General features: G+C 37.5%; 1 protein-coding gene across 1 annotated transcript in view; it reads right to left on the minus strand.

Moving 5' to 3' along the window:
* Positions 1 to 1,606: 1,606 nt before the first annotated feature.
* Positions 1,607 to 27,019, minus strand: part of LOC130027647 (kelch repeat and BTB domain-containing protein 2-like) — a 46,128-nt gene continuing 20,715 nt past the window's right edge. Inside the window, exon 2 of the mRNA XM_056118497.1 lies at positions 1,607 to 3,812. Coding sequence (XP_055974472.1) covers positions 2,776 to 3,812 — 1,037 coding nt within the window. The 3' untranslated portion in view covers positions 1,607 to 2,775. The remainder of the gene's footprint in view (positions 3,813 to 27,019) is intronic.

A 27,019-nucleotide genomic window follows, 5' to 3' on the forward strand; every position in this document is an offset into this window, starting at 1 on the left:
CTCATTACATACACATTCTTATTTGTCATTACAATATGAGTATACTATATTCAGTTTATCTATAATTGTTCAATAGGTATTTGAGTGTCATACATTTTTTAAACTATTATGTTTTTATAAATATTAATATGTGCACTTTTGAGTGGACATGTTTTCAGATCTTTGTATTTACTGAGCCATATCGCTGAATAATATGCTAACACTAATTATTTAAAGCACTGCCAAATAGTTTTCAAAACAGATGTGCTATTTTATACTATTGTCATTAGTTATATGAGGTTTTGATTTCTTAATTTTTTCACAAACTCTTGTGAATATCTTTGTCATCTGATTATTAATAACATTTCATTATACTTTTGATTTGCATTTCCCTAATTGATGATACATGTATACTTTTGTATGCATAATGGCCATGTGAAAATTTTCACTGAAAAAATCTTTCCAAATTATTTGAAAATTTTACAACTAAACTAGTTGTCTTTGTATCATTGATGTTAAGAGCCATTTGTTTATGAATATATATCTTACAAGATAAATTTAATAAATTTATATTCCATTTTTCTCCTAGTATTATCTACAAATAAAGATGAATAATACCTTGGGGAATTTCATAATCCTTTAATTCTCAGTAATTTTCTGTTTTTTGTTAAGACTTGGTAGATCTATCATAGTTATGTGTATTCAAAAGTAAGAATCGGACTTTGCTGAGATTAAAGATGGGGCAATTTTAGAGTCCAGTTGCCCTTTCTTTAGTAAGTCATAAAAATGAATATTCTACTTCTAGGGATTAAAGTTTCTAAAGCTAGAAGAAAGGGAAAAAAAGGAAAGAGACCAAGAAATAGTTCAGTGTACAGGAGCATATGTTTTTCATGGGGAAATCCTTCTTTTTTTTTTTTTTCAACTCTGGCACCTCATAGTCTTTGAGCACTGCTGAGAGGACTCTAAAAGTTTGTGCCAGGAGCAGTCTCAGCACCACTGGGTTGGCCAAAATGTGAATTGATTAATCATTTAATGAAGAAGCCTACACTTGAGTTTACATGTGAAGTCTCTCTTTTACCATTTGCCTTCCTTGATTTACTGCAAATGTCATTTCTATTACTCAATTCAAATGAATGAAATAAAATTCAATGACTTCAAATGGGTATTAGTTTATTTGGTATAATTTTAGAATGTAACAACTGCTTTTGATGTTATTTTAACCTGTTTGAGGCAAAGTACCACAGGCTATATCATTAGCATTATTCTGTTTTCTTCTGATAGTGCCCAAAATAAATTAAATCCATGTACTTATTTGCAGCTCACATAAAACTCCTTACTTGCAAGATTTAAATAACTTTGAAAATGCCCCTAAGGTTTATCCCAATTGAATAAGTAGCCAGATTCTTACTATACAATCTGAAAGGAAGCAAAATTTTCCATCAACCTTTCCTATTTTCCTATGGAAAATGTCATATACCCAAGAACCCTCCTATTTTCCTTTTAATTTGTCACATTTTCCCTTCCTGACTTCTAGGAAACCATTTTTTCCCTATCTATAGCACATATGCTGGGGTTTTGCTTATTTTCTCTTATCTATAACATGTTATTTTTATTTTTTTTATTTTTTTATTGAATATATACAATTTATTTAATAAATTAATGTCATTCAAAATACAGTGCCAGAACATTATGCAGTTGAACATGCTAGTAATGTTTGTCATGAAGCACCTGTGCTCATGTTAGATTGGCGGCACCCCGCTACTGCTAGTGGTTCCTGGGATTAATGCCAGAGCAGCACTAGGTATCTGCTCTTCTGCACAGCTAGTGCAGAGAATTCCTGAACAGTTCACCGTCCTAATCCTACCCACCCCACACACACAACATACACAACAGGCTAAAAAAACATACCCTGACAGCTAATGGAGATCTATACACAATCACTCTACAGTAATGCTTGCTATTAATTTAAGATGTAAATTACCTGGTTAACCCACTCTAAATCTTTAAGATGGAGAAATACATCAGCAGCAGGTAGGTATATGCATGAGCCAATGTTAACATAATACAGAAAGTGGAGCATTTCCTGATTAAAGCTCCACCCCAACCCGCACAATGAGGGACCAGCAATTCTTATTGCAAGCCCAGCAACTTAAGTCCATACCTGGTAAATGACCAGCTGATTGGAAGACCTATATTCTAGATAGACAAGTATAAGTTATTGAAAAGGGAAAACATGCACCTAATAGTATAGTTAGACTGATCCTGCATTCTTAGCTTCCCTGTAATACCATAAAATGGAAGATCTTCCTCAACTATAAGATTTAAACAGTTTTATACCAACATGGACATTAGTGTTAAGTGCAGCTGAATTAATTACACTGAAAAAATTATTCCAGGACTTCAGAACAGAAGCACGAGAATGAAATACATATACTAAAATAACTTTAGCACAATTTGCAATATACCACACTAGGAACAGAAACTACTTTAATAAGTGAACTTTTTGATCTGTACATACACAGGGCTAACAATGTTATTAGATAATCCAGATTTTTATGCTCTCATGGATACACATAGAAGTTTCTCAATTATTGGATAATCTATTTCATATTATGGAAGCATATTTTTCTGTAAGACTCACTGATATATATTATACTGATGCAAATATTAAGTAGGGCATAAAAACAAAATTTATCAAAGATAGATTTTTATGTAATCATATTTAGTCCTTTCATAGCTTTTCTTGTTTAGCAAAGTAAATGACAAAGCACATAAAACAGGCGTGCATTCCCTGAACTATACAGGTGGTAATCCAATCAATTCTCCATCCAGTTCAAACTCTTCTGTCCCGTCTGGTGAAAAAAAGTAAGTTGGTGGCTTCCATGGAGATTCTTCAAGGCAGGATGGATAAAGTTTCCCCACAGTGCATCGAAAGTCTCTCCCGAGGTCCCATAGAACACGTTCAGATATATGCTGCCGCAAAGACCACCAGTCAAGTTCCAGATCGTACTGGTAGGTGACATATTTAGCTCTCTCATTTAGATGTGTTTCTCGCATGAACACACACAGGGAATTAGATATCACAACAGCTCGAACACAGGGGTCTGAGTACCTCTTTGCAGGTATGTTGGCAGCCATTTTCCACTCATTTTTATTCACATCATAAATTTCCACAGTTACTGAAGACCCATCTACTGTTCCAGAGGGGAATCTTATGCCAGAATTGGTAGCAATACGCAATCCACCGATATAGAAAATTTTATCACCAAAAGCTGCAGCTGAAGCAAAAGACCTACTTGTCTGTCTCATGGCCATTTCTACCCAGGAATCAGATCTTGGGAAGTAGCAGTACATAAGGTTCAGTGTCATGACATAAATGCAGTCATGAACCACAACTGCAGCACTCCACTGCCAAGCACAAGGCAAGGGACTGACCATTGTCCACTCGTCCTTCTCAGTGTCGTATCTCTCTACAGTCCTCCGATTAAGCTCTCCACCAACACTATCACCTCCAATTGCATAGATATAGCCTTCGCAGCAAACCAAAGATGGTTTTATGCGGACAAAATGCATCGGGGTCTTTGGAAACCAGGTATTTTGCTGTGCATCAAACCAGTAAAAGCAATTCACAGTTCTGAAGGCAGTATAAAGTTTGCTTGTTTTACTGTGATTTGTTTTTGAGTTTTTCAGAGGAACTTGACCACCAGCTATGTAGATGTCATTATCGGGAGTAACAACAGTGCCAACTTTATGTAAATCAGCTGGAGGGCTGCAGAGCTTGTAAACTTTTTCTGCTTGGGGGCTGGGTTTGAGAAGAGAGGAGCGCCGCGTGACTACCGGAGAGGGGACGGCAGCCGCTCACGGCTGCGTTTCTCCAGGCGTCTGCCGGGATGCCTCAACATGTTATTTTTAATATTTTAAGCCTATCTTTTTATTTTGGAAAAGTGTTTTCCATTTTCTATTTTTATTAAAGCATCACATACAGTGTTTATTCTTTCTTTTGATTGTCAACTCAAATAAGTCGTTTTTGCATTTGGGGATAAAAAGAACTTTAATTATTAGTGGAGTTTCAAGGAGACTCTGAGGAATAAATTGGAGTGAAACAACTTCACCATTGAAGCACAGAATTTTGATTTTTAAAGTCTTGACAAAACAGGTTACCTCCAAAAGAAGAGAAATTTACATCTGACGTAAGTTAGGAAGAGTCAAAGTATTTAAATCTTCCAGCATTCTCCTGGTAATTCTAACACCCAAACTCAGCATTTACATTCTGAGGACCTGAGGCAGGATGTAAGCAAATGCAATCATAAAAAGAAAAAAAATATGTAAATTCATGAAATCTCTTAAGTCTCACCAGACTCCAGAACCTCTTTCCAGAACTGGGTAACATGTAGAAGTGCCTGGGGGAAATCTAAGACTGGGAAGCATTTGCTGTGAGTACTTTCACAAAAGGACCTTGCATCCCCTCCAGCCTATTAGTGGTTGTCAAACAGTAAATGGGTTTGACTTGTTCTGCACAGCAGGGGATATGATCCCTGCACTGGATTTCTCTGGGAACCCTAAAACACAGACTGGAGAAAGGAATTGCACCCCAAGGAAAGAAATTATATGGTTCAGCAATTTCAAAGCAAAGAGTAAAGGCTCCCTATCCTCTAGCAAGTTAGTTAGCCCCTGCATGAAACAGTAATCAGACTTCTTTGTTATTCTTTATGAGGCCAGATGGCCTTTGTTCCTGCAGTAGTACCAGCCCTCCCAACATGTCATCCCTGCATCAGGACTTAATTCTTTAGCTCAACTGTTTCCCTGGCTCTATGATGGGTCATTTTTATCTCAAAGACCACGCCTTCACGCTTCAGGCTGGTTTAGGTTACAGACAATGTTTTTTCCATATGTATTGCCATGGCCCCCATTTTTCTTTGTGCAACAAAATCCTAAAAGATAGTGACGTAGGCAGGATAGGGAAGGTCTCTCCCAAGGCAAAGGCAAAAATTTCCTGGGAAGAAATAGCCCCAAAGTAACTGATAAGACCCTCAGAAGAAAACCTGAAAAAATAGGAACCAACACCTGATAAGTTGTCTTTGTACAGGTCCTTTACTTACTTAGCTAAGCTGATTCCTAGGTATTTGATTTTCTGAGGCACAATTGTGAACGGGATTATTTTTTTCATGTCACTTTCTTCTCTCTCACTATTTGCATATAGGAAAGCCATGGACTTTTGGGTATTGCTGTTATAGCCTGCAACTTTACTATACAAGTCTATTGTTTCTAGGAGTTTCTTGGTAGAGGTTTTAGGGTTCTCTAAGCATAGTATCATATCATCTGCTACTAGGGAGAGTCGCAATTGATATGTTGATTTCTTCCTTTACTATCTGAATGATTTCTTCCTTTACTTCTTTTACTACCTGAATGACCTTAATATCTTTTTCTTGCCTAATCGCTATTGCAAGTAGTTGCAGTACTATATTGAACATCAGTGGAGCACAGCGGTAGGGCGTTTGCTTTGCACGTAGCCAACATGGCCGACCCGAGTTCAATTCCTCCGCCCCTCTCGGAGAGCCCGGCAAGCTACCGAGAGTATCTCACCCAAACAGCAGGGCCTGGAAAGCTCCTCGTGACATATTCGATATGCCAAACACAGTAACAACAAAGTCTCCAATGGAGACGTTACTGGGCCCGCTCAAGCAAATCGATGATCAACGGGAGGGCCTTTACTTTTACTTTACTTTACAGTGGAGAGAGTGGGCATCCTTGTCTGGTCCCTGATCTTAGAGGAAGGCTCTAATTTTTTTTCCCCATTGAGGATGATGCTTACTGTAGGCTTGTGGGAGATGGCTTTAACTATATTGAGGAAAGTCTCCTCTATACCCATTTTGGCAAGAGTTTTCATCATAAATGGATGCTGGATCTTGTCAAATGCTTTCTCTGCATCTATTGATATGATCATATGCTTTTTATCTTTTCTTTTGTTGATACGATGGATTATGTTGATTGATTTCCGAACGTTAAACCATCCTTGCATCCCCAGGATGAATCACACTTGGTCATGGTATATGATCTTTTTGACGAGTTGTTGAATTCTATTTGCGAATCGTTTGTTGAAGATCTTTGTGTCTGTATTCATCAAGGATATCGGCCTGTAATTCTCTTTCTTTGTGGAATCTCTGTCTGATTTTGATATCAGGGTGATATTTGCTTCATAGAAACAGTTTGTAAGTGTTTTTGATATTTCAATTTCATGGAAAAGCTTAAAAAGGATTGGGAGTAAGTCCTCTTTAAAGAATTGGAATAATTAACTAGTGAATCTATCTGGGCCAGGACTTTTGTGCTTTGGGAGACTTTTTATTACCATTTCAATTTCCTTGATGGTGATAGGTCTGTTAAGGTATTCCAGGTCTTCTTTAGTTGTTTCAAGTTTAGTTGTTTCAAGTTGTGTCAAATTCAGCCTTGGGAAGCTATAGGAATCTAGGAATTTATCCATTTCCTTGAGGTTTTCGTGTTCCATGGCATAAAGCTTCTCAAAGTACTCCCTGGGGATCCTTTGAATTTCTGTAGTTTCTGTTGTAGTGACCCTCTTTTCATTTCTGATTCGGTTTATTAGGGTTTTCTCTCTCCCTTTCTTTGTGAATTTTGCTAGAGGCTTATCTATCTTGTTAATTTTCTCGAAGGACCAGCTCTTGGTTTCATTGATCTTTCGGATTGTTTTTTGGGTTTCTGTCTTGTTAATCTCTACTCTGAGTTTTATTATTTCCTTCCTCCTGTTTGAATTAAGGTCCTATTGTTGGTAATTCTCCAAGCTTTTAAGCTGTGAGGTTAGGTTACTTATGTGGGCTCGCTCCTCCTTCCTGAGCAATGCTTGTAGAGCTATAAACATTCTTCTTAACACAGCTTTTGATGTGTCCCATAAGTTTTGGTAACTCATGTCCTAATTTTGGTTCGTTTTCAGGAATCTTTTGATTTTCTCTTTGATTTCCTTTCTAAGCCACTCGTTGTCCAAATGTGAACCATTTAATTTCCAGTTGTTTTATTTAGTTTTCTGTTTGTGTTTATGATTTACTTCTAATTTCAGTGCATTATGGTTCGAGAGATGAACTGGAGTGATAGCACAGTGGTAGGGCATTTGCCTTGTGCACGACCAGCCCAGCCAATCCTGGTTTGATTCCTCCACCTCTCTTGGAAAGCACAGCAAGCTACCGAGAGCATCTTGTTCGCATAGCAAATCCTGACAAGCTACAGTGACATATTCAATATGCCAAACACAGTAACAATAAGTCTCACAACGAAGACGTTACTGGGCCCGCGAGTGTATGTTTAGTTGTTTCAAGCACTTTGCTATTTCAGGAAATGAAAGAAGACACGACAAAATGGAAAGATATCCCCTGATCATGGATCGGAAGAATTAACATTGTCAAATGGCAATACATCTCAAAGCATTGTACAAATTCAATGTGATCCCTATAACAATACCCATGACATTCTACAAAGAAATGAAGCAAACATTCCTGAAATTCATATGGAACCATAAGGCCCCATGAATAGCTAAAGCAATCTTGGGGAAAAATTGGAAGAAATTAACCTCCTTAACTTCAAACTCTACTACAAAGCAGTAATAATTAAAGCAGCATGGTACTGGGACAAATTCAGGGCTGTAGACCAATGGAACAAGGTTGAATATACTGAAATCTTCCCCCAAACATATGATCATCTAATCTTTGACAAGGGAAAAAGAAATGTGAAGTGGAGTACAGAAAGCCTCTTTAACCAATTGTGCTGGCAAAATTGGATGGCTACATGCAAAAATTGTGCTCATATCTCTGCCTAAAATCATGTACAAAAGTAAGATCAAAATGGATTAAATACCTCAAAATCAGACTGGAATCCATAAGGTACATTGAAGACAAAGTTTCATGACCTTGAAGCTAATGGTATCTTGAAAGATGTCATGCCGCTGGCCAAGCAAGTGAAAACAGAGATAGACAAATGGGACTATTTTAAATTAAGAAGCTTCTGCACCTCAAAGAACATTGACCAAAATACAAAGACAGTCTACAGATTTGAAAAGGATATTCACCCAATACCCATCAGACAAGGGGTTAATATCAAGAATATACAAAGTACTGGTTTAACTCCACAAGAAGAAAACATCAAACCCCATCAAAAAATAGGCTGACAAAATGAACATAAAATTTCTCAAAGAAAAAATCTGAATGGCAAAAATCACATGAGAAAATGCTCTACACCATTAATCATCAGGGAGATGCAGATCAAAACAACAATGAGAAATCATCTCACACCACAGATACTGGCCCACATCTAAAGAAAAAAGTAACTAGTGTTGGGGTGATTATGGTGAGAAAGGGACTCTCCTTCACTACTGGTAGGAATGTTGACTGGTTCAGCCCTTTTGGAAAACAGTATGGACGATTCTCAAAAAATTAGAAATTGAGCTCCCATTTGACCCAGCAATACCACTCCTGGCAATATATCCCAGAAAGGCAAAAAAGTATAGTCGAAGTGACATCTGCACTTGTTAGTTCATTGCAGCACTGTTTACAATAGCTAGAATCTGGAAAAAACCTGAGAGCCTGCAACAGATGACTGATTAAAGAAACTTTGGTAAATCTACACAATAGAATACTATGTAACTGTTAGAAAAGATGAAGTCATGAAATTTACATACAAGTGGTACTACATGGAAAGTATCATGTTAGGTGAAATGAATCAGAAAGAGAGGGAAAGGAATAGAATGATTGCATTCATCTGGGAAACATAAAGTAACAAAATAGCAAACTAACATCCAAGAATAGCCAAGATAAGTACAAGGAGGTTCACTCAATGGCTTGGAGGCCAGCCACACATGGTATGAGAAAAGGCTAGAGAAGGGAGCACCAAATAATAGGTGTTAGGAGCATCCTCCAAGGATGGAAGATGCATGCTGAAAGTGGACTATAGACTGAACATGATTGCCAATCAATGCCTCTGTTGCAAACCACAGCACCTAAAAGGAGAGACAGAACAAAATGAAATGCCCTGCCACTGAGGCAGGTTTGGATGGGGGAAAGGGGGTGGGAGGGTTATTGGGATCATTGGTCGTGGGAAATGGGCACTGGTGGAGGAATGGGTACTTGATCATTGTATAACTGAAACTCAAGCACCAAAATTTGTAAGTATGCAACTGTGCTTCATGGTGCTTCACTAATAAAAATTTTTAAAAAGAAACTGATAAGACACTCACCCATTTATAGCAATAGGCCTAGAGAAGCTCCTGCAGAAAGGATAGACCAGGAAAGGACTCTCACTTTCTCTTCCCCCTTCCCTTCAATGCCACCAAATAAAATCTATGCAATTTCACTGCTCATCTACTCCTGAAATTTCTTTCTGTGAGGTGAGACAAAAACTCAGTTACCCTGGATCCCGGGTAGCAAAGAAATCTGAGAAAGTGGCCATTATTTCCCTCTCAACTTCACATGAGCCACCCGTGAGGCCGACTGACATCAATAATACCTTTATCCAATAAAAATTTTATATTTCCTTTTACATGGCCTACCCATATCCACTTTTCAGTCCCTTGATAAGAGCAGTTTGCAAAGTGCTATTCAAGTTTTGACTTCTTGCATAGTTTAGTCTGTAGGTTTCTATTTTTGGTACGCTGGGGGTTTTCTAGCTCTCATTACCCCAAAATTTCCTTTGTATTTCAACACCTTCTCTTTCACTATAGCAGATTGTGGATTTTACTGTTGTTTTGTGATTTGTCTCTACCTTTGTAACAGGCTTCACTGAAATAACCTATCACCTGAGTTTTAGTTTTGATTTTTTTTAACATTTGTCTTTATTAATTTTATCTTACACATGCATAGGAGATGTTTGGAGAAAGGTTGTATTTCTTGTTATTTTACAGAAAATAAGATTATGTTTCCCACTGTCCCGTACATTGTCCCAGATTTTATCAATCAGGGAATATATTGAGAGTCAATAAAACTATTTTTGTGCATGACTAACTGAAAGCATATTTTTTCTCTTATTTTTATTTAATTTATAGAATTCCTTCTAATTCCATTCTACTGTTCCGTAAATTTTAAATCTCTTCAGGGGTTAGATATCTCTCTGTCTCTAGACTTTCTGATTTTAAATTTTAGAGTTTCATCTTGTCTGCAATGTGAGTACCTAGAGAAAGAGCTTTATTGCCTTCTTGGAAAGTAATGATACATTTCACATTATCATAATTTTGACCATTATTTCAGAAAAAATAACCAGGGACATGATTATAAATCTAATTCTCAAGACATGAAAAGTCTGAAATGCTTTAAAAGCCAACATTCCCAATTTTTATATCATTGTGTTTCTCTAAATCAGGAGACCATGTCTTTTCATATACCTGTGATTACAAAGATATTCAGAAGTTGTCACTTCTTTACTGCAGCACTGAGCACTGTCGTCCCATTGTTCATTGAATTGCTCAAGCGGGCCCAGTAACATCTCCATTGTGAGACTTATTGTTTCTGTGTTTGGCATATCGAATGTGTCATGGGTAGCTTGCCGGGCTCTCCGAGAAGGGAGGAGGAATCGAACTCAGATTGGCCGTGTCGGCCGTGTGCAAGGCAAACGTCCTACCCATTGTGCTATCATTCCAGTCCTTCTCCACAATGAAAGAAGAAGGAGGAGGAGGAGGAGGAGGAGGAGGAGGAGGAGGAGGAGGAGCAGGAGGAGGAGGAGGAGGAGGAGGAAGAGCAGGAGGAGGAGGAGGAGGAAGAAATTATGTAGAAATTTTAACTAATTATTTAGAATTTCTTAAAGCTTCACATTTCCAAGGAAGTCTGTCTTCAAGGATGATCCTTGGTTGGTCCCTAGGAGATGAATTCTAAGCCTTTAGAATATTATACTTGGTAATAGAGTTTTTGGATGTCTGATATCTTGGGCCACATGGCAAGAGTTTGACAGATTGCTTATGGTAACAATTTTATTTATGACACATAGCTGGTTTTTCTCTAGGGGAAGGAATCAGTAGCTGAGATCAGTCATGTAGGTGCTCATGACTGACATTCAATAAAAGTCCCTGAACATAAAGGTTCGGCTGAACTCTCCTGGTTGAAAATACTTGCAAATATTGTCTCATGAAGTCATTGGCAGCACCAAAAAAGTGCTTGGTAATCCTACTCAGACTGGATCTCTGAAAGCTTTTACCTAATTCAATCACACACCTTATCTTTCTCATTAGTAAAAGTTTTCCATTCACTGTAATGAACTGTAACTGTGAGTACAATAGATTCTCGGAGTTGTATGTGTTCCTCTGGTGGGTATGTCACAGCTAACTCAGGTTCCTCACCTTGAGCAGCCAAAACTGGAAGAACAAATGACAGGAAACAGAATGGGCAGATTCAGTATATAGTTAATTTAAAAGGGCAGAATAAAGGGGAAAGGTCAGGACAATTCATGTGGTATAAAGAGATCCCCTCAATAAAATGCCAGAGAAAGTCAGAAACCCTTTTCCTTTCTTTTCTATGTTTCTAACTGGAGGGATGGGTGCAAGGCAGTAAAGATCAGAGAACAAAGGAACGTATTAAGTACACTGCTCTCTTACATGGTGCTATGGTCCCTGCACCCTTGTTCATGCCACTTATTGGCAAAGAAGTACACTCTGCTATTTAGGGGATGTTTGCAATCAGCAACTATTGTTTTGCTAAACTGTAACTCATGGTGTACTGCATTGCACAGAGAAAAGGAATACTTGTACAGCAAATAAATGACATGACTTAATTGTTTACAGAACCTCCTGCGTTTGTCTAGTTCATTATGGTCCACTCAAGCCTTCTCTAACTGAAAGTATAGGCCAAGGGCTAACAAAGGTTGTCTGAAACTGGCCCTTGCTGGGTAAGGTTGCTAGGGTGTTGTCATGGGAAAGATTCTTGATGATTTGTTCATATTCTTGTAATGACCTTTAGACATTGTGCACAGGAGACCCACCCTACCCAGATAAATACCCCACTGGCAGATTTCCACTCTCGACACTACTTCCACTACCCAGCCGTCGCCACACTCCAGGACGCTTTCCGGACCCGCGCGGCCGCAAGCGGCCGCGCAACACATCATGAGACACTAAATACCCATCTTCTGGAATTGTCGTACCATATTTGATAGGGTTCAAATATGGTAACACCTACAAGGGGGATTAGAGGTCACCCCAAAAGCCTCTATACCTCTCGGAAAGACTGGCAAGCTACCGAGAATATTCCGCCCGCACGGAAGAGCCTAGCAAGCTATCCGCTGTGTATTCGATATGCCAAAAGCAGTAACTACAACTGGTCTCATTCACCTGACCCTGAAGGCTTCACCGACATGGCAGCACTGAGAAGGATGAGAAAGGAGAGGCCGACAAAATCTCAAGGCCGACCTAGGCTGCCACAACGAAGGAAGACAAAAATGATCGTCTGTACTTTCAATGCACGTACGCTAGCATCAGATGCATCCATCGAGGACCTGATGGTACAAGCGCGAATGATCAAGTACGACATCATTGGTCTGACCGAGACAAGAAGGCACGAATCTCACCATGCCGTTTTCGACACCGGAGAAGAATTGTTCCTCGGAACATGCGATAAAAGAAGTGTTGGAGGCGTCGGTGTCCTTGTCAACACAAACTTGGCCAAGAGCATTGATTCATTCGAATGCCTAACAACCCAAATCGGACGTTTACATTTGAATAGATGTGGCTCACTGCCTGCAGTTTCTATCTTCGTTGTCTACGCACCAACATCTCATTATGATGAAAGAGAAATCGAGAAGTTCTACATGGAGCTAGAGAAGTTTTATAAAGAAGACCACACCTTCTACAAGATCATTGTGGGTGATTTTAATGCCAAGATAGGACTGAGAAGATCAGCTGAAGAACTTCACATCGGGACCCATGGCCTAGAATGGAACGAACAGGGTGAGAGACTGTCTGAGTTCATCATGTCGACCAAGACCATTCATGGTAACTCACAGTTCCAGAAGGCAGAATCTAAACGATGGACATGGGAGTCTCCCGGTGGACGATTCCACAACGAAATAGACCACATCATATTCAATCGACGGTTTTGCCTGACTGATGTCGCTGTTGTCCCAAAATTTCGAACGGGATCGGACCACCGTCTCCTTCGTGCAAAATTCTACTTCACAGAGCGGGGAGAAAGGGCTGCAAAGTTCAAAAAGAGAACTCCCAGAATGACCACCAACTGGGAACTCTTTGGTACTATTGCGGCAACATGGGAAGATGCCATTGTTGACAACATTGACGAGGAATATGATCGACTGGTTCAGCACCTCCATGAATGTGCGAGGAACGCCAAGAGAGAGATAGCCACAAAAAGTCGCCTATCTTCGAAAACTCTTGAGCTAATTCGCCAGCGTGGTTTGGCGCATGCCTCAGGCAACCGCAAGCTAACGTCCGAGCTTGCAAAGCAGTGCAGAGATGCGATCAAGGAAGACCTCAAAGAGAGAAGAACAGAAGTACTGATAGATGCAGCAGAAGCCGGGAAAAGTATTCGTAACGCCCGCCTGTCCTTCGCCAACTATAAGACCAAGATGACTGCCCTCCGACGTCCTGATGGATCCATCACATCCTCCAGAACGGCAATGGAGAAGATTATTCATGACTTCTACTCAAATCTCTTCGATAGCCATGTCCACTTGCCGACATACCAAATTCCACAGGATGGGTATGTTGTTCCTAACGTTCTCCCTTCCGAAATCCGACACGCCATTTCGTTGGTAAAGAAGCAAACAGCACCCGGCCCAGACAAGGTCAGACCTGAACACCTGAAGAACCTGCCGTCAGTACTCATCAATACACTAGCTCAGCTCTTCACTCGCTACCTGTCTGAATGCAAGGTTCCGTCCCAATGGAAAACCAGCAGGACCGTACTACTGTTCAAGAAGGGAGACATCCATGACATTGGTAACTATCGCCCGATCTGCCTATTGTCTGTCATCTACAAGCTGTTCACTCGAGTCATCCTGAATAGGATTGGCAGAACACTAGATGAAGGACAACCATGCGAGCAAGCAGGGTTCCGCAAAGGATTCAGCATAATCGACCATATCCACATGGTAACCAAGCTCATTGAGGTTTCTCGGGAGTTCAAGATGCCGCTCTGCTTAACGTTCATTGATTTAAAGAAGGCCTTTGATTCTGTTGAGACGGAAGCGGTCATTGAAGCCCTAGCCAATCAGGGCATTCAAGCCCAATACATCAGGATCCTCCGTGAGCTGTATTGCGGATTCACTACCAGGATCTCACCATTCTACAAAGAAGTGATCGTTGATGTCAAGAGAGGGGTGCGGCAGGGTGATACCATTTCACCGAAACTCTTCAGTGCCACCCTCGAGAACATCATGCGGCGACTGGAATGGGAAGGAATGGGAGTGAAGATAGATGGTCGGCAACTACACCACCTCCGCTTTGCTGATGACATTGTTTTAATAACACCAAACATCAGCCAAGCGGCACAAATGCTGGCCGACTTTGACCGTGAGTGTGGAAAGGTAGGACTACAGCTGAATCTTACGAAGACAATGTTTATGTGAAACAGCCTTGTTCCTGACGCCCCATTCGCTCTCAATGGAACGACCATCTCCGAATGCAACAGCTATGTGTACCTAGGTCGAGAGGTCAACATGAGAAATGACCTGGCACCCGAGCTGCGCAGGAGGAAGAGAGCGGCTTGGAACGCCTTCAAGAACGTTGAAGAAATAGCTAAGAGGACGAAGAACCTCCGGCTCCGGGCACATCTCTTTGATTCCACTGTTCTTCCTGCATTAACATATGCCTCAGAGACCTGGGCCCTACGCAAACAAGATGAGAACGCCATTCAGGTCTCCCAAAGAAGAATAGAAAGAGCTATGCTTGGAATAACACGTTTCACTCAAATGAGAGAACGAATCCGGAGTTCTGACATCCGTCGACGATCAAGGATCAGGGACGCTGTCTCATATGCCAAGGTGTCGAAAATCAGATGGGCTGGTCACGTAATGAGATTTAAAGACGACCGTTGGACTAGAGCTGTTACTGATTGGATTCCACGGGATGTCAAGAGACCGCGTGGCCGCCCACCTACCAGATGGTCAGACTTCTTTGTCAAGATCATGAACGATCGGTTTGAGGCCCTCCATGTTCCCGGAGCGAAGAGATGCCATTGGGCTACACTAGCACGCGACAGGGACAAATGGAGACGTTACTGGCGCCCGCTCGAGCAAATCGACGACTAACGGGAAGTTAAGTGATTAAGTGATTAAGTGACCTTTAAACTTGTAATTTCTCTTGAAACATCTTCTTTTCTGAGAGAATCTACCTTTCTCTCTGACTGATACTACAGTCTCTCTGTTGGTCATTTTTTTCTGTAAGTGACCCTTCTTTAACACATGCTTCTTAAACTTTTTCTGTAAAACTGCTTTTTGTGACCGCACAGAGGAGACATTTTTTCTGGTTTGTGGTATTTCGGGGAGAGGGGGTGGCGAGGGGTGGAACTGGAGGTTCAGAAGATATAAGATACATGAGTGCACTATTTTCTTGGATTATTAACCTCTGATTAAGTCAATTTTTTTCATCAACATTTGCTTCCTGAATATTTCCCTTCAAGCAGAAAGACCTGAACTTGCAAAGAGTAGTAGTCTCTCATTCTGTACATATTTCATATAGTATAATCATCTCATTTTCCAACTCAAAAGGAAACAAATTCATTTCTACTTGCAGAGTAGTATTTTATTGTGTGTGCATAAATGTGTATATATACATATATATACATATACATATATCCACTCATGTGTTTACCAACCTAATTGGTTATTTTTGATTTCATGGTTCAATATTTGTGAATAACATTTCTGTGAATATTGAAGTGCTCAGATGTTCCTTAGTACCTATTATATTCTCCATATCTAGATCAAGTGCCAATTTGCTTATAACACCTGTAAGTAATAGTAGCACTGTAGCACTGTCCTCCTGTTATTCATCGATTTGCTCATGCAGGCACCAGTAACATCTCACAATAATTTGTGAGACTTGTTACTGTTTTTGGCACATCGAATATGTCACGGGTAACTTGCCAGGCTTTGCTGTGTGGGCGAGATACTCTCGGTAGCTTGCCAGGCTCTCCAAGAGGGGTGGAAGAATCGAACCCAGGTCGACTGTGTGCAAGGCAAACGCCCTACCCATTGTAATAGTAAATGAGGAAAATAAATCTCAAATATTCAACCACAATGTACTGAATTCAGCCAATAAACTGAATGATCTTGGAAGTAGATTCCCCTGGCCCACTCTACCTAGGGCGTCTGGGCAATAACCTAGTCAGGCTGAGACTATGCTAGCAGTTTTATAGAATCCTGTACAGAGAACCAAGGTGAACTCAACCACATGCCAACTTATAGAGAGATTAGAAAATAAATGTTTTAATCTGCAAAATTGGTGAAAATTTGTTACTGGACCATGTAAAACTAAAATACTCTGACTTTCACCTATTTCTCTCCAAGAAATTATAGGCACATTGAAGTCTGGAACCTACATCTGATTATGACCCACAGATTTTTTTCAAGTTATCCTCAAAGTCTCCTGTCAGCATGATTTCAAGCTATGACTGTAAGTAAGTAAGCTATGACTGTTGCTTTTAAGGAGATACTGACAGTGAATATAAGGGCTGATGAAATTATAAGGTTTTTTTTTATTTTTTAAGTTTAGCTAGGTATTTGTAGATCTTTTTTAAAAAATCTAGTTTTATTAACTTTTAAAATTTTTTTTATTATTCTTTTGCTTTTTGGGTCACACCTGGCGATGCTCAGGGATTATTCCTGGCTCAGCACTCAGAAATCACTCCTGGCCGTGCTCTGAGGGACCATATGGGATGCTGGGAATCAGACCGGTCGACCACTTGTAAGGCAAACCCTACCTGTTTTGTTATCGTTTCAGCCCTATATTAACCTTTATAAATTGTTCTCTTGTTTTCTATATCACTGATTGCTGCTATTACTTTTATTTTTCTTGTTCTTTTTCTAGTATCTTGATATGTTAACTATTTACTTGACCTGTTTTTGTATCCTGACATAAGCCTATATAGGTCTAAATTGTCCTTTTCACTTGCAGCTCTGCTTTCGCTATATTCCATAGGTCCTGATAGCTTGTGATTCTCACTCAGTTCATTTTTCACTCACTTCCTTTGTGACCTAATGCTTGCTTAGTAGTGTGGTGTTTAATGTTATTTTAAATGTTTTATCTTTCCATGGATTTCCATTATGATTAGTCTCCACTATCACAACATTGTGGTCTGAGAAAAGAAATGATATGATTTCCATTTTCCTGACTTTATGGGCAGTGTTCCTGTTCTTTGTATCATCATGTTGTCTAGCCTGAGTAATATTCTATGTGAACTAGAGAATAAAGTTTATTTGGCTTTTTGTGGGGGTAAAGAGCTTGTATATGCCTACCAAACCTAGCTGTTTCAAATCCTCACTTAGAACTCTTGGTTCTTTATTGATTTTTCTGTCTGGTTGATCTGTCCAATAATGAGAGTAGAATGTTGAAGTCTCCCACAAATATTATGTTGTTGATGTATCTCTTCAGGTCTATTAATAGTCGCTTTAAGTGCTTCCCTACCCCTTCATTTGGTGCAAATATGTTGAAAAAGTTAAATCCTCTTGACTTATTGATTCCTTAATCAGTATATAATGTCCATCCCTATCTCTTATTACTTTCTTTATTTGGAAAGCTATTTAGTCTGGTCCAAGTATGGCCAGCCTCGTTTTATAAAACAGCGTTTTCTTTAGAAAGCCTGTATTTTTCCTATGCTTTTACTGTGTATTTGTCATGAGAGTTCAAGTGTGTCTCCTGTTAAGTAGCACTAGGTTGGACTTTTTTCTTGATTGCTCCACTTACTTTTCAATGAAAGAATTCAATCCATTAACAGAGAAATGTTACGAATTTTTTTTTTTTGGCATTTGTTTCTGAAGATTTTAAATGTTCTTGCTGTTCAATTTTTTTCTTTTGTTTTTCCTTGTTTTTTTTTTCAATAAGCACAGTCAGAGTCGCCTTTCGTATAAACATTTGCTTCTATTTCACTCTTCTTAGCTTTTCCCAAGTATTTTTGCTTTAAATTTACAATGTCACATATAACTAAAGTTTTAAGCATTTTTTTTCACCATTTGAATTTAAGCAAGTCACTTTTTCTTCTGGGGGTTTGCTCTTCATCTTTTGCCCGTTTTATGACTTACATATCTTTCTGCTTTTGAGTTTCCTTTCATTTTATAAAATTTTGGAGACTTTTGCACTGCAAAGAAATAATGATGAGAATGAAAAATACCCCACACACTGAGAGAGAGAATATTTACCCACTACTTAACTGACAAAGAGTTAGTATCTCTTTATCTGACCAAGCGGCTCTATTTCTGGGAATTTACCCCAAGTATTCAAATACTCTATTTAGAAGACACTTGAGTACCAATGTTCATTCAGCACTATTCACAATAGTGAATTCCAAAATCAGGAACCAACCCAACTGTACAAGAACATATGACTTCATAAAGAAATTACTATATATATATAAATAAATAAAATATACTACTACTCAACTACGAGAAAAATAATCATGCTATTTCCTGCTACATGGATGGACTGGAGTGTATAAACCAGAATGACAGTGACATATATAACAGTCTCCTCCATATACAGCATTTAAAGACACATAGTAAGGAAATAAAAATAACCTAAGTGGAAGAACCTTAAAAACTGAACTGGAATTACAATGGCAGGGATATGGAGCAAAGAGTGACTTCAAGGTAACCTTATAACCCTGAATACATGATAGAGAGAATCAGAAACTAGGGTAGAGGGTAGAGGGTTGGTATATTGTATGCATTGTAAATCATAGTGTCTATAACCAAAAACTATTAATAAAATAAAGGCTTTTTTTGTTTTTAACTTTTATTAGTGATAAAATAAAGTTTAAAGTTATTAAAAATATTTTTCCTTTTCTGTATCCTCATCCATGCCTGCATGCAAGGAACATGTTCACTCCTGTAAGCTAGCTCTCTGCTTCCTGTACTTTCTTTTAATTATTCTATAATCATACTAATGCTTTCTTCCACTGATTTCCTCATTTCATTAAGGATACATAGCATTGATGTTTGGAGTCTTCCTTGTGCTGTTCCAGAAGTTATGGTGTGTTTGACTTTTGTCCCCATCTATCTAAGTTGCTGAGAACATCTGTTTTTCATTACAGTTTGTGCTATATGAGAAGAGGAGTGGTGATCTAAGTGCATGGTTATCTGAAGGATGATCAGCAGCTCATGTTTAAAAAATCAGGCTGGTGCTTGTGACTGAGTTTGTGTCACCATGGATGGCAACTGGGGATAGGCAGTAACAAGTGTCCTGAAGCTCCTATGGTGTAGATGTCTAACTGGCCTGGCCTATAACCCAAGATTTGCTGTGTCTGGAACCTGATGTGGAATGGAAGTTCAGCCAGCCTGGGCAGTGACTGAGGATTGTGGGTGTATGTACAATAGCAGATGTTCAACAAGCTGATCTTTGTAGCTACTGGGGGGTTTTCATTTGCCAGCAATAACTGCAATTGCAGAACCAAAGTTCAGCAGATTTGAGAAGCAACTGAAGTTAAAAAAAAAAACACCTGTGACTAATTGGATAAGTAGGTATGTGGCACCAAATTTGAGTGAGTCTTTGCTGCAGCCAAGTGAAATAATTCTTAAGTAATTTTATATCCTATATTCTATATTCAAGCAGCTAGGAAAGATCACCAGCTGGGTATAGTTTTTGTTACCTTGTGATAGAACCAGATCATTCTTTTACCTGTTTGGGTTTTGGTTTCATACCCAGAGGTACACAGGAGATATTCTGTGTTCAGGATCACTTCAACAATGCTTAGGGGACCATAAGTCAATGTCCAGGATAGACAGGGGCCCACAGCACAGCACGTAAGGCAGGTATCTTGCCCTTTGTACTTTCTCTTAGATCCTGAACCACACAATTCTTAAAAACATATTTTAAGTAATTTTAACTTTGTTTTTTTTTAAATACTAGCTTACATGACAAAAAATACCACATAAAGAAAATAACTAAAATTGAATTACAGAACAAAGTTCTGTTAAGAAGATGAAGCTTGAAGGGAACTTGAAGCACTACTGAAAGGAATCTGACACACTAGTGGTACCTGTAGTGCTAAAACATTGTGCTACTGAAATTCTATTATAAAAAGAATGCCTAAATGAAAACTGGAAAAAAAAGTTGCACTGAGACTATAGTAAATTGAACAGTATACTTGAAAAACTACAGAATTTTTCACAGAATTTAGCTTAGGTTCAGAAAGAAATCTAATTATCAGGCTGTTAACAGCCAAAGTAGAAGTTTAGCTCAAGGTCTAAAACAAGATAGCTGAAATGTCTTCATTGCTTTAGTTCTAATTGGTCATTTGGAATCTAGGGAGTTTTAAAGATTGACACTAAGAAAATAAAATGGTTTTGCTTAGTCACTAATGTTTAGTAACAAAAGACAAGAGCAAAAATAAACCTTAGTTCTTAGATTCTGAAACTTGTACAAAAATATTTAGAAATTAATGTCTTCAAATATATTTTTCCCAGTTTTATTTGTTGTTTTTAAACTAAAATGACTCTGAGGTGAAAAGAGATAGCATAAAAAGAACAAGTGCGTTAATAATACTAATACTGATATTATGTAGTGGGTTTACTATATCATAGTAAATACTATATTATGATGTTATAAATTTAACAGTATTAATATTTTATTTCCTGGAACTCTTATCCCAAGTAAAAGAAAAATGCAATATTCACAAAAGAATACTTCATAATTGTATTGATATTGAAGATGTGCGGGACTGGAGCAATAGCACAGCGGGTAGGGCATTTGCCTTGCATGCAGCCAACCCAGGTCTAATTCCCAGCATCCCATATGGTCCTGTGAGCACTGCCATGGGTAATTCCTGAGGGCAGAGTCAGGAGTAACCTCTGTGCATCACCAGGTATGACCCCAAAAAAGCAAAAACAAAAACAAAAATAGAATATATGCTATAGATGTTTAATTACTATCCATCAATCCCCCATTAAAATTTTGATGCCAAGGGGGCTGGAGGGATAGCACAGTGGGTTGGGCATTTGCCTTGCACGCAGCCAACTCAGGTTTGATTCCCAGCATCCCATATGATCCCCAGAGCACCACCAGGAGTAATTCCTTAGTGCATGAGCCAGGAGTATCCCCTGTCCATCGCTGTGTGTGACCTCCCAAAAAATAAATAAATAAATAAATAAATAAATAAAATTTAGATGCCATTAAAAAAGTGGATGAATTTTCTGGAAACTACTTTTAATAAATGGATTATATGTTAACATTATTAATCAAGATCCTTATCCTTAGGAAACTCCTGAAAACTATTAGATATTAAGAGTATTAGAACCTTATATTTTCCTGAGACATTATGGATACTATGAATTCCTCCATTAAAAAAAGAGAAAAAGAAAAAGGTCTAGATAAATTTACAGTGGTTAAGTCACTTCCCTTGTCAACATCCATGTTTGGTACCACGTATGGTTCATGCACTGTGCTTACCATGATGGATTCCCTGAGCACAAAGCCAGGACTAAGCTCTGAGCACTTCTGGGTTTGTTTCAAAAACAAATAAGAAAAAAAATTCTGAAAATAATGGAGGTAAATTTATACACATTGTTTACTATTTTAAGTCTTAATGTATTATTTAGTCTGATTATATGTCATCAAACTGGATCACATATTCTTTCAACTGATGTCATGCAACAGATGATATAAAATGTCATACTAATATTTAAACTTGACTTTGCAGGAGGATAAAGTATTATTTACCTCCTTATATTTAAAAGAAAAATATTTCCATAATAATATGTAGATACAATTTTTTTTTACTTTTTTTTTTATTAGTGAAACACCATGAGGTACAGTTGTAGATTTACATTTTTTTGTGCTTGGGTTTCGATTATACAATGATCAGATACCCATCCCTCCACCAGTGCCCATTTTCCACCACCATGGATAATATCCCCCCACCCCCATGTAGATACAATTTAACAGACAATTGTACTAATGATTACCAAATGTTAGGGTAATCATAAAACTCAGAAAAAAATTGAGTCAATGTTTTTTATTATTTTTATACATTGGGTTGTTCCTGTGGCTTTTCTACTTCTATTACCTATTTATGTTCATAAGCACTTATATTTTTCTCTTCATGAGTCTATTCAAAGAAATTAGGCTCAATCTCTCTGCTCTTATTCTTTCTATTCATGATCATTATCTGCATGTGTAAAATAAATATCATGAGAGATTCCAGTTTTGTATAGGAGTGATAAGATTATCTAAGAAGTCATTATCTCTTAGAAGAGACTGGTTTCTATGAAAATTCTGTAGGTAATTTAACTAAATATCTATATTTGAATATATTTACTTTCTCATCCCTTGCCTCTACATGTGACAGAATTATCCATCCTCATCAATAAGCCAAAATAAACTGATATCAAAACACATTTGCGATGCATCAAGAATAAATATCATCTTTAATTCATGATGTCAATGCAGAACTACATTTATTTTCTATTATGGTTGTAAATAAATGTTACCATGAAGTCAAAACAGTTTTAAATAGATCATTTTTATTACTAAAATAATATGAAAACTAAAGCTGCTATGTGTACACATGAATACATGCAGAGCCATTGTTTATCTAATTTTTACATAAAACTTGATTCTCATAATATTCCATAAAACCTAAAGCTATAATGTCCAAGATTGATAATTATAAACCTCTTTACTAAAATTAAACATTACAAATGCTAGGTTTTTTTTTTTTTACCTACAGTGGTACATAGTAACATTTCTGAAAGACCCATATGTGACATAGCTTATTTGAATAACCTACAAGAGACTTTTTCTCCTTTATATTCATAATATGTTTTACAATATTATCCAATTTAATACTGCTCTGAGAATAGTTTCTCAAACTCAAATATTGTTTTATAGCCCTACTAGTTAGATTTCTCCAAAGATGCATCATAAAAGAAAAGGTAAATCTCAAACATTTCTTAGAATGGTATATAAAATATTTCTTAACCTGACATTCTCTTGTCTTATCTTATCCTCCTATATGTATGCAATATTGTATATTTGCATATATGTATACTATATTGTGTTCATACCAAAATTCTTGTAGTTTGACAAATGAGTATTTTTATTTCATTCCTTAGGAAGTTTCCCATATTACACACTCTAGACACTGCTGAAACATCACCATCGGTGAGCAGTGTGAGAGTTTCAAGTATAGACCTAAACTGTGAAATTATATGCCCTTTGAGAAAAATGTCAGGGACTGGAGTGATAGCAGAGCAGATAGAGCGTTTGCCTTACACACTGCTAACCAAGGTTCGATTCCCAGCATCCCATATGGTTCTCCTGAGCACTGCCAGGAGTAATTCCTGAGTGTCTGAGCCAGGAGTAACCCCTGTGCAATGCCAGATGTGACCCAAAAAAGCAAAAAAAAAAAAAAGAAAAAAAAAAGAAAAAAAAGAGTGTATATTATGGAAACTACAAACAAAGTAGAGATAGCACTGTCCTCCCATTGTTCATCAATATGCTATAGTGGGCCCAGTAATGTCTCCAATGTGAGACTTCTTGTTACTGTGCTTGGCATATCGAATACATCATGGGGAGCTTGCCAGGCTTTGCCATGCAGGCGAGATACTCTCGGTAGCTTCCCAGAATCTCCGAGAGGGGCGGAGGAATTGAACCCGGCTCAGTCAGGCTGGCTGCGTGCAAGGCAAACACCCTACCGCTGTAGTTTTCATTAAATATTGTATAGTTCACAAATAGACTTCTCTTCTCCAAGATAATTAAAGTATAAAGAAATTGGAGAAAATCTTGCCTGCCTGCTTATCTAAATTTAAGACAATACTGACTGAAACTAGCAATCCCAAGACAAGTCTTTTAGAAGGAACATTGGAAGTAAGGTAAAGACACATATTTTGGCCATAGTTATGATTTTCCAATTTATCACTGCAATTAGTTGCTGAAGCAAAAGTCCCTGAGGAATATTGGAGCAATATAGAGGTGTAAGAAATATGAGAAATATTTTAGAAGCATTCATTTTGTTTAATCTTATGATCTTTAAAAATACTATAGGGTAAAGATTAAATTAATTATGATTAACTTTTCCTAAAATAATGAAATGATACTAGGTTGTATCAGTAGTAAAAAATTCTCATCAGAAAAGATTCCATTGAATCATCTTCTAACTGAATTAGATGTAATTTATACATTATAAGCAATGGGAAGGGCTTCTCCTCCAGACTTTTCCCACCTCACTTTCCAAACTTAGTTACTTTATCTTCATGTCTATTAAAATATAAATAGTAATAGTGACATATTAATTTTGTTAATATAACTGGCAAAGAAAATATTACAAAATTGACCTTAGACTCCATGGATAAAAATGTTTCATAAATCTAGTAATTAAGTTTATTTATATATATTCTTTATTTGATTCACAATATAATGAATATATTTATCATATTTCTAAAAATAATCACCATTGACTCATTACTTTTCTTAATCATGTAACACTAAACTTAACCCAAATTAGATATGATTTTTTTTTTTACTTAAAAACTGTTACCGCAGTTGGTGTGTTTAGAAGAAAAAAAATAAATAAAGGTGAAAATGTGCCTTTTTTCTCTGGAAATAAACTTACTTGAAGACTTGGAAATTCTCTTAGAGTAATACCTTCTTTTTATGAGGAGTAGCCCTAATAAAAATAAATAATAATAAAGTAAGGATTTATTTTGTTTGTATTTATAAAGTTATAAATATATTTAGATAACTATATTTCTTCTTTGTTAAATGTTTAACTTTATATTTATTTTCTTTATATAAATGTTTTTACTCATAATGCATATTTTGATATATATATATAAAAAAAAAACACTGTCCTCCTGTTGTTCATCGATTTGCTCGAGTGAGCCCAGTAACATCTCCATTTTGAGACTTGTTGTTACTGTGTTTGGCATATTGAATACATCATGGATAGCTTGCCAGGCTTTGCCGTGCAGGTGAGATATTCTCGGTAGCTTGCAGGGCTCTCCAAGACGGGCAGAGGAATCTAACCCAGCTCAGCTAGGCTGGCTGCATGCAAGACAAAAGCCCTACCGCTGTGCTATCACTTCAGCCCTTGATATACAAAAACATATTACTACAAATAAATGTATTACTCTACCTTTATATATAATATTTATTACATATTTATATATTTATTTTCTTTTTTGTTAAATATATAAGTTGATTTTATCCAAAATAGAACCCCTAAACTAACAATTTTGATGCTTTTTTGAGCATTAGCACAGGGGTAGGGCATTCGCCTTACAAGCGGCCAACATGGCCGACCCGAGTTTGATTCCTCCGCCCCTCTTGGAGAGCCCGGCAAGCTACCGAGAGTATTGGATATGCCAGACACAGTAACAACAAAGTCTCCAATGGAGACGTTACTGGGCCCGCTCGAGCAAATCGACGATCAACGGGAGGGCCTTTACCTTTACCTTTACCTTATAATTTTTCAAGTGTGATATTTAAAACAACAGGCACGTCAAACTTAGAATTAAAACCATTAATATCTATTAAATATCCAACATATATTAGTTTATTCAATATATTAGAATATTATAATTGGTAAAATTTAAAATATGACAAAGTCAATTTAAAGTATAGCTCCAAGAAAAAAACTTATCGACATAAGCATTTACAAATATTTGAATAAAATCAGAAGTAGTTTAGATTCTGAAAAAATAATCATTTTGTTCAAAATATGCAACAGCTATAGTGGTCTGTGGAACAATTAAAACCAAAATATGTGTGTATAAAAGAAGTACTAGCAGATTCAAGAGGTGCTTAATTTGAAAATTCAGACAGTATGCCTTTTCATTGTTTTTCTCTTTATTAAAAATTTTAATCATTAGATGATATTAATTTGGTTTTTTCTATTCAATACCTAATTGCTTCTATTTTTTTTATTAAATAACATCCCTTTGATTCAATGCAGTTTTCCTTGTATTATATTTATTTGTGATTGAGTCTAGAGATATATACAAAATAAATAAAAAACAAAAATATAAAATTTGGAATTTCTTGGATCAGAGTAAGACATTTGCTCTGCACATGGTGGACCCAGCTTTGATCCCTGGTACCCGTTATGGTCCCCTTTTCCTACAGGAGTGATCAGGAGTGATCAGGAGTGAGACCTGAGCACAAAACCATGAACAAGCTTCTAGCACATACTGGTTTGGCAAAAAAAATTATGAAAGAGAGAGAGAAACATTTAACAGTAAAATGCTTTTTACTTTCTAACAGTTGAACAAGATCCATGACATTGAACATGACCTGATCGATTTTACCTCTTCACTCAATATGCATTGCAAATTAATACTCCCCCTTGGGATCATTCTGCACTATTCTCCAGGAGACCTGGGGTACAATTGTAGTACATAACTAAAGATTTTTCCTTTCTATAACAATATATACTAAAGAAGAGAATGCGTATTCAACATATTAGAGTTAAAAGAATACTTGGCAGAAAGAGTAAGCCATTTTGACAGTTTAGCATTTGTAGGTTTGTTTGTGTCCTTTTTGAAAGCAAGTGTTAAAGGTAGGAGAGCTTATTCACCAAGGAGACAGAAACTCTTAATGACATTTCATTGATAGCCATTTAATTGTTCTTACATCCATAGGATGTCTCCGAGAGTATTCTTCCATTATTCACTAGGAAAAAAAGTGCTTCCTGAAAGCTATCAAAATCAATTACAGTTTGTCCACTTTGGGGGGCCAATGAGGCAGAGAATTAACCTCCAACTAATTTCCAAAGTCATTTACCAGCTGATGACTAGTACATTTACTGCCACAGGCACCAGGAGTTTTGGAACATTTGCAAAAATGTATGCTGTAGCGTACAGGGAATGAAATAGCTGAGTCACAATAGACTCATGAAGC

Source organism: Sorex fumeus, unplaced genomic scaffold (genome assembly GCF_029834395.1).
Source record: "Sorex fumeus unplaced genomic scaffold, SorFum_2.1 ptg000037l, whole genome shotgun sequence".
NCBI classification, from domain to species: Eukaryota; Metazoa; Chordata; class Mammalia; order Eulipotyphla; family Soricidae; genus Sorex; species Sorex fumeus.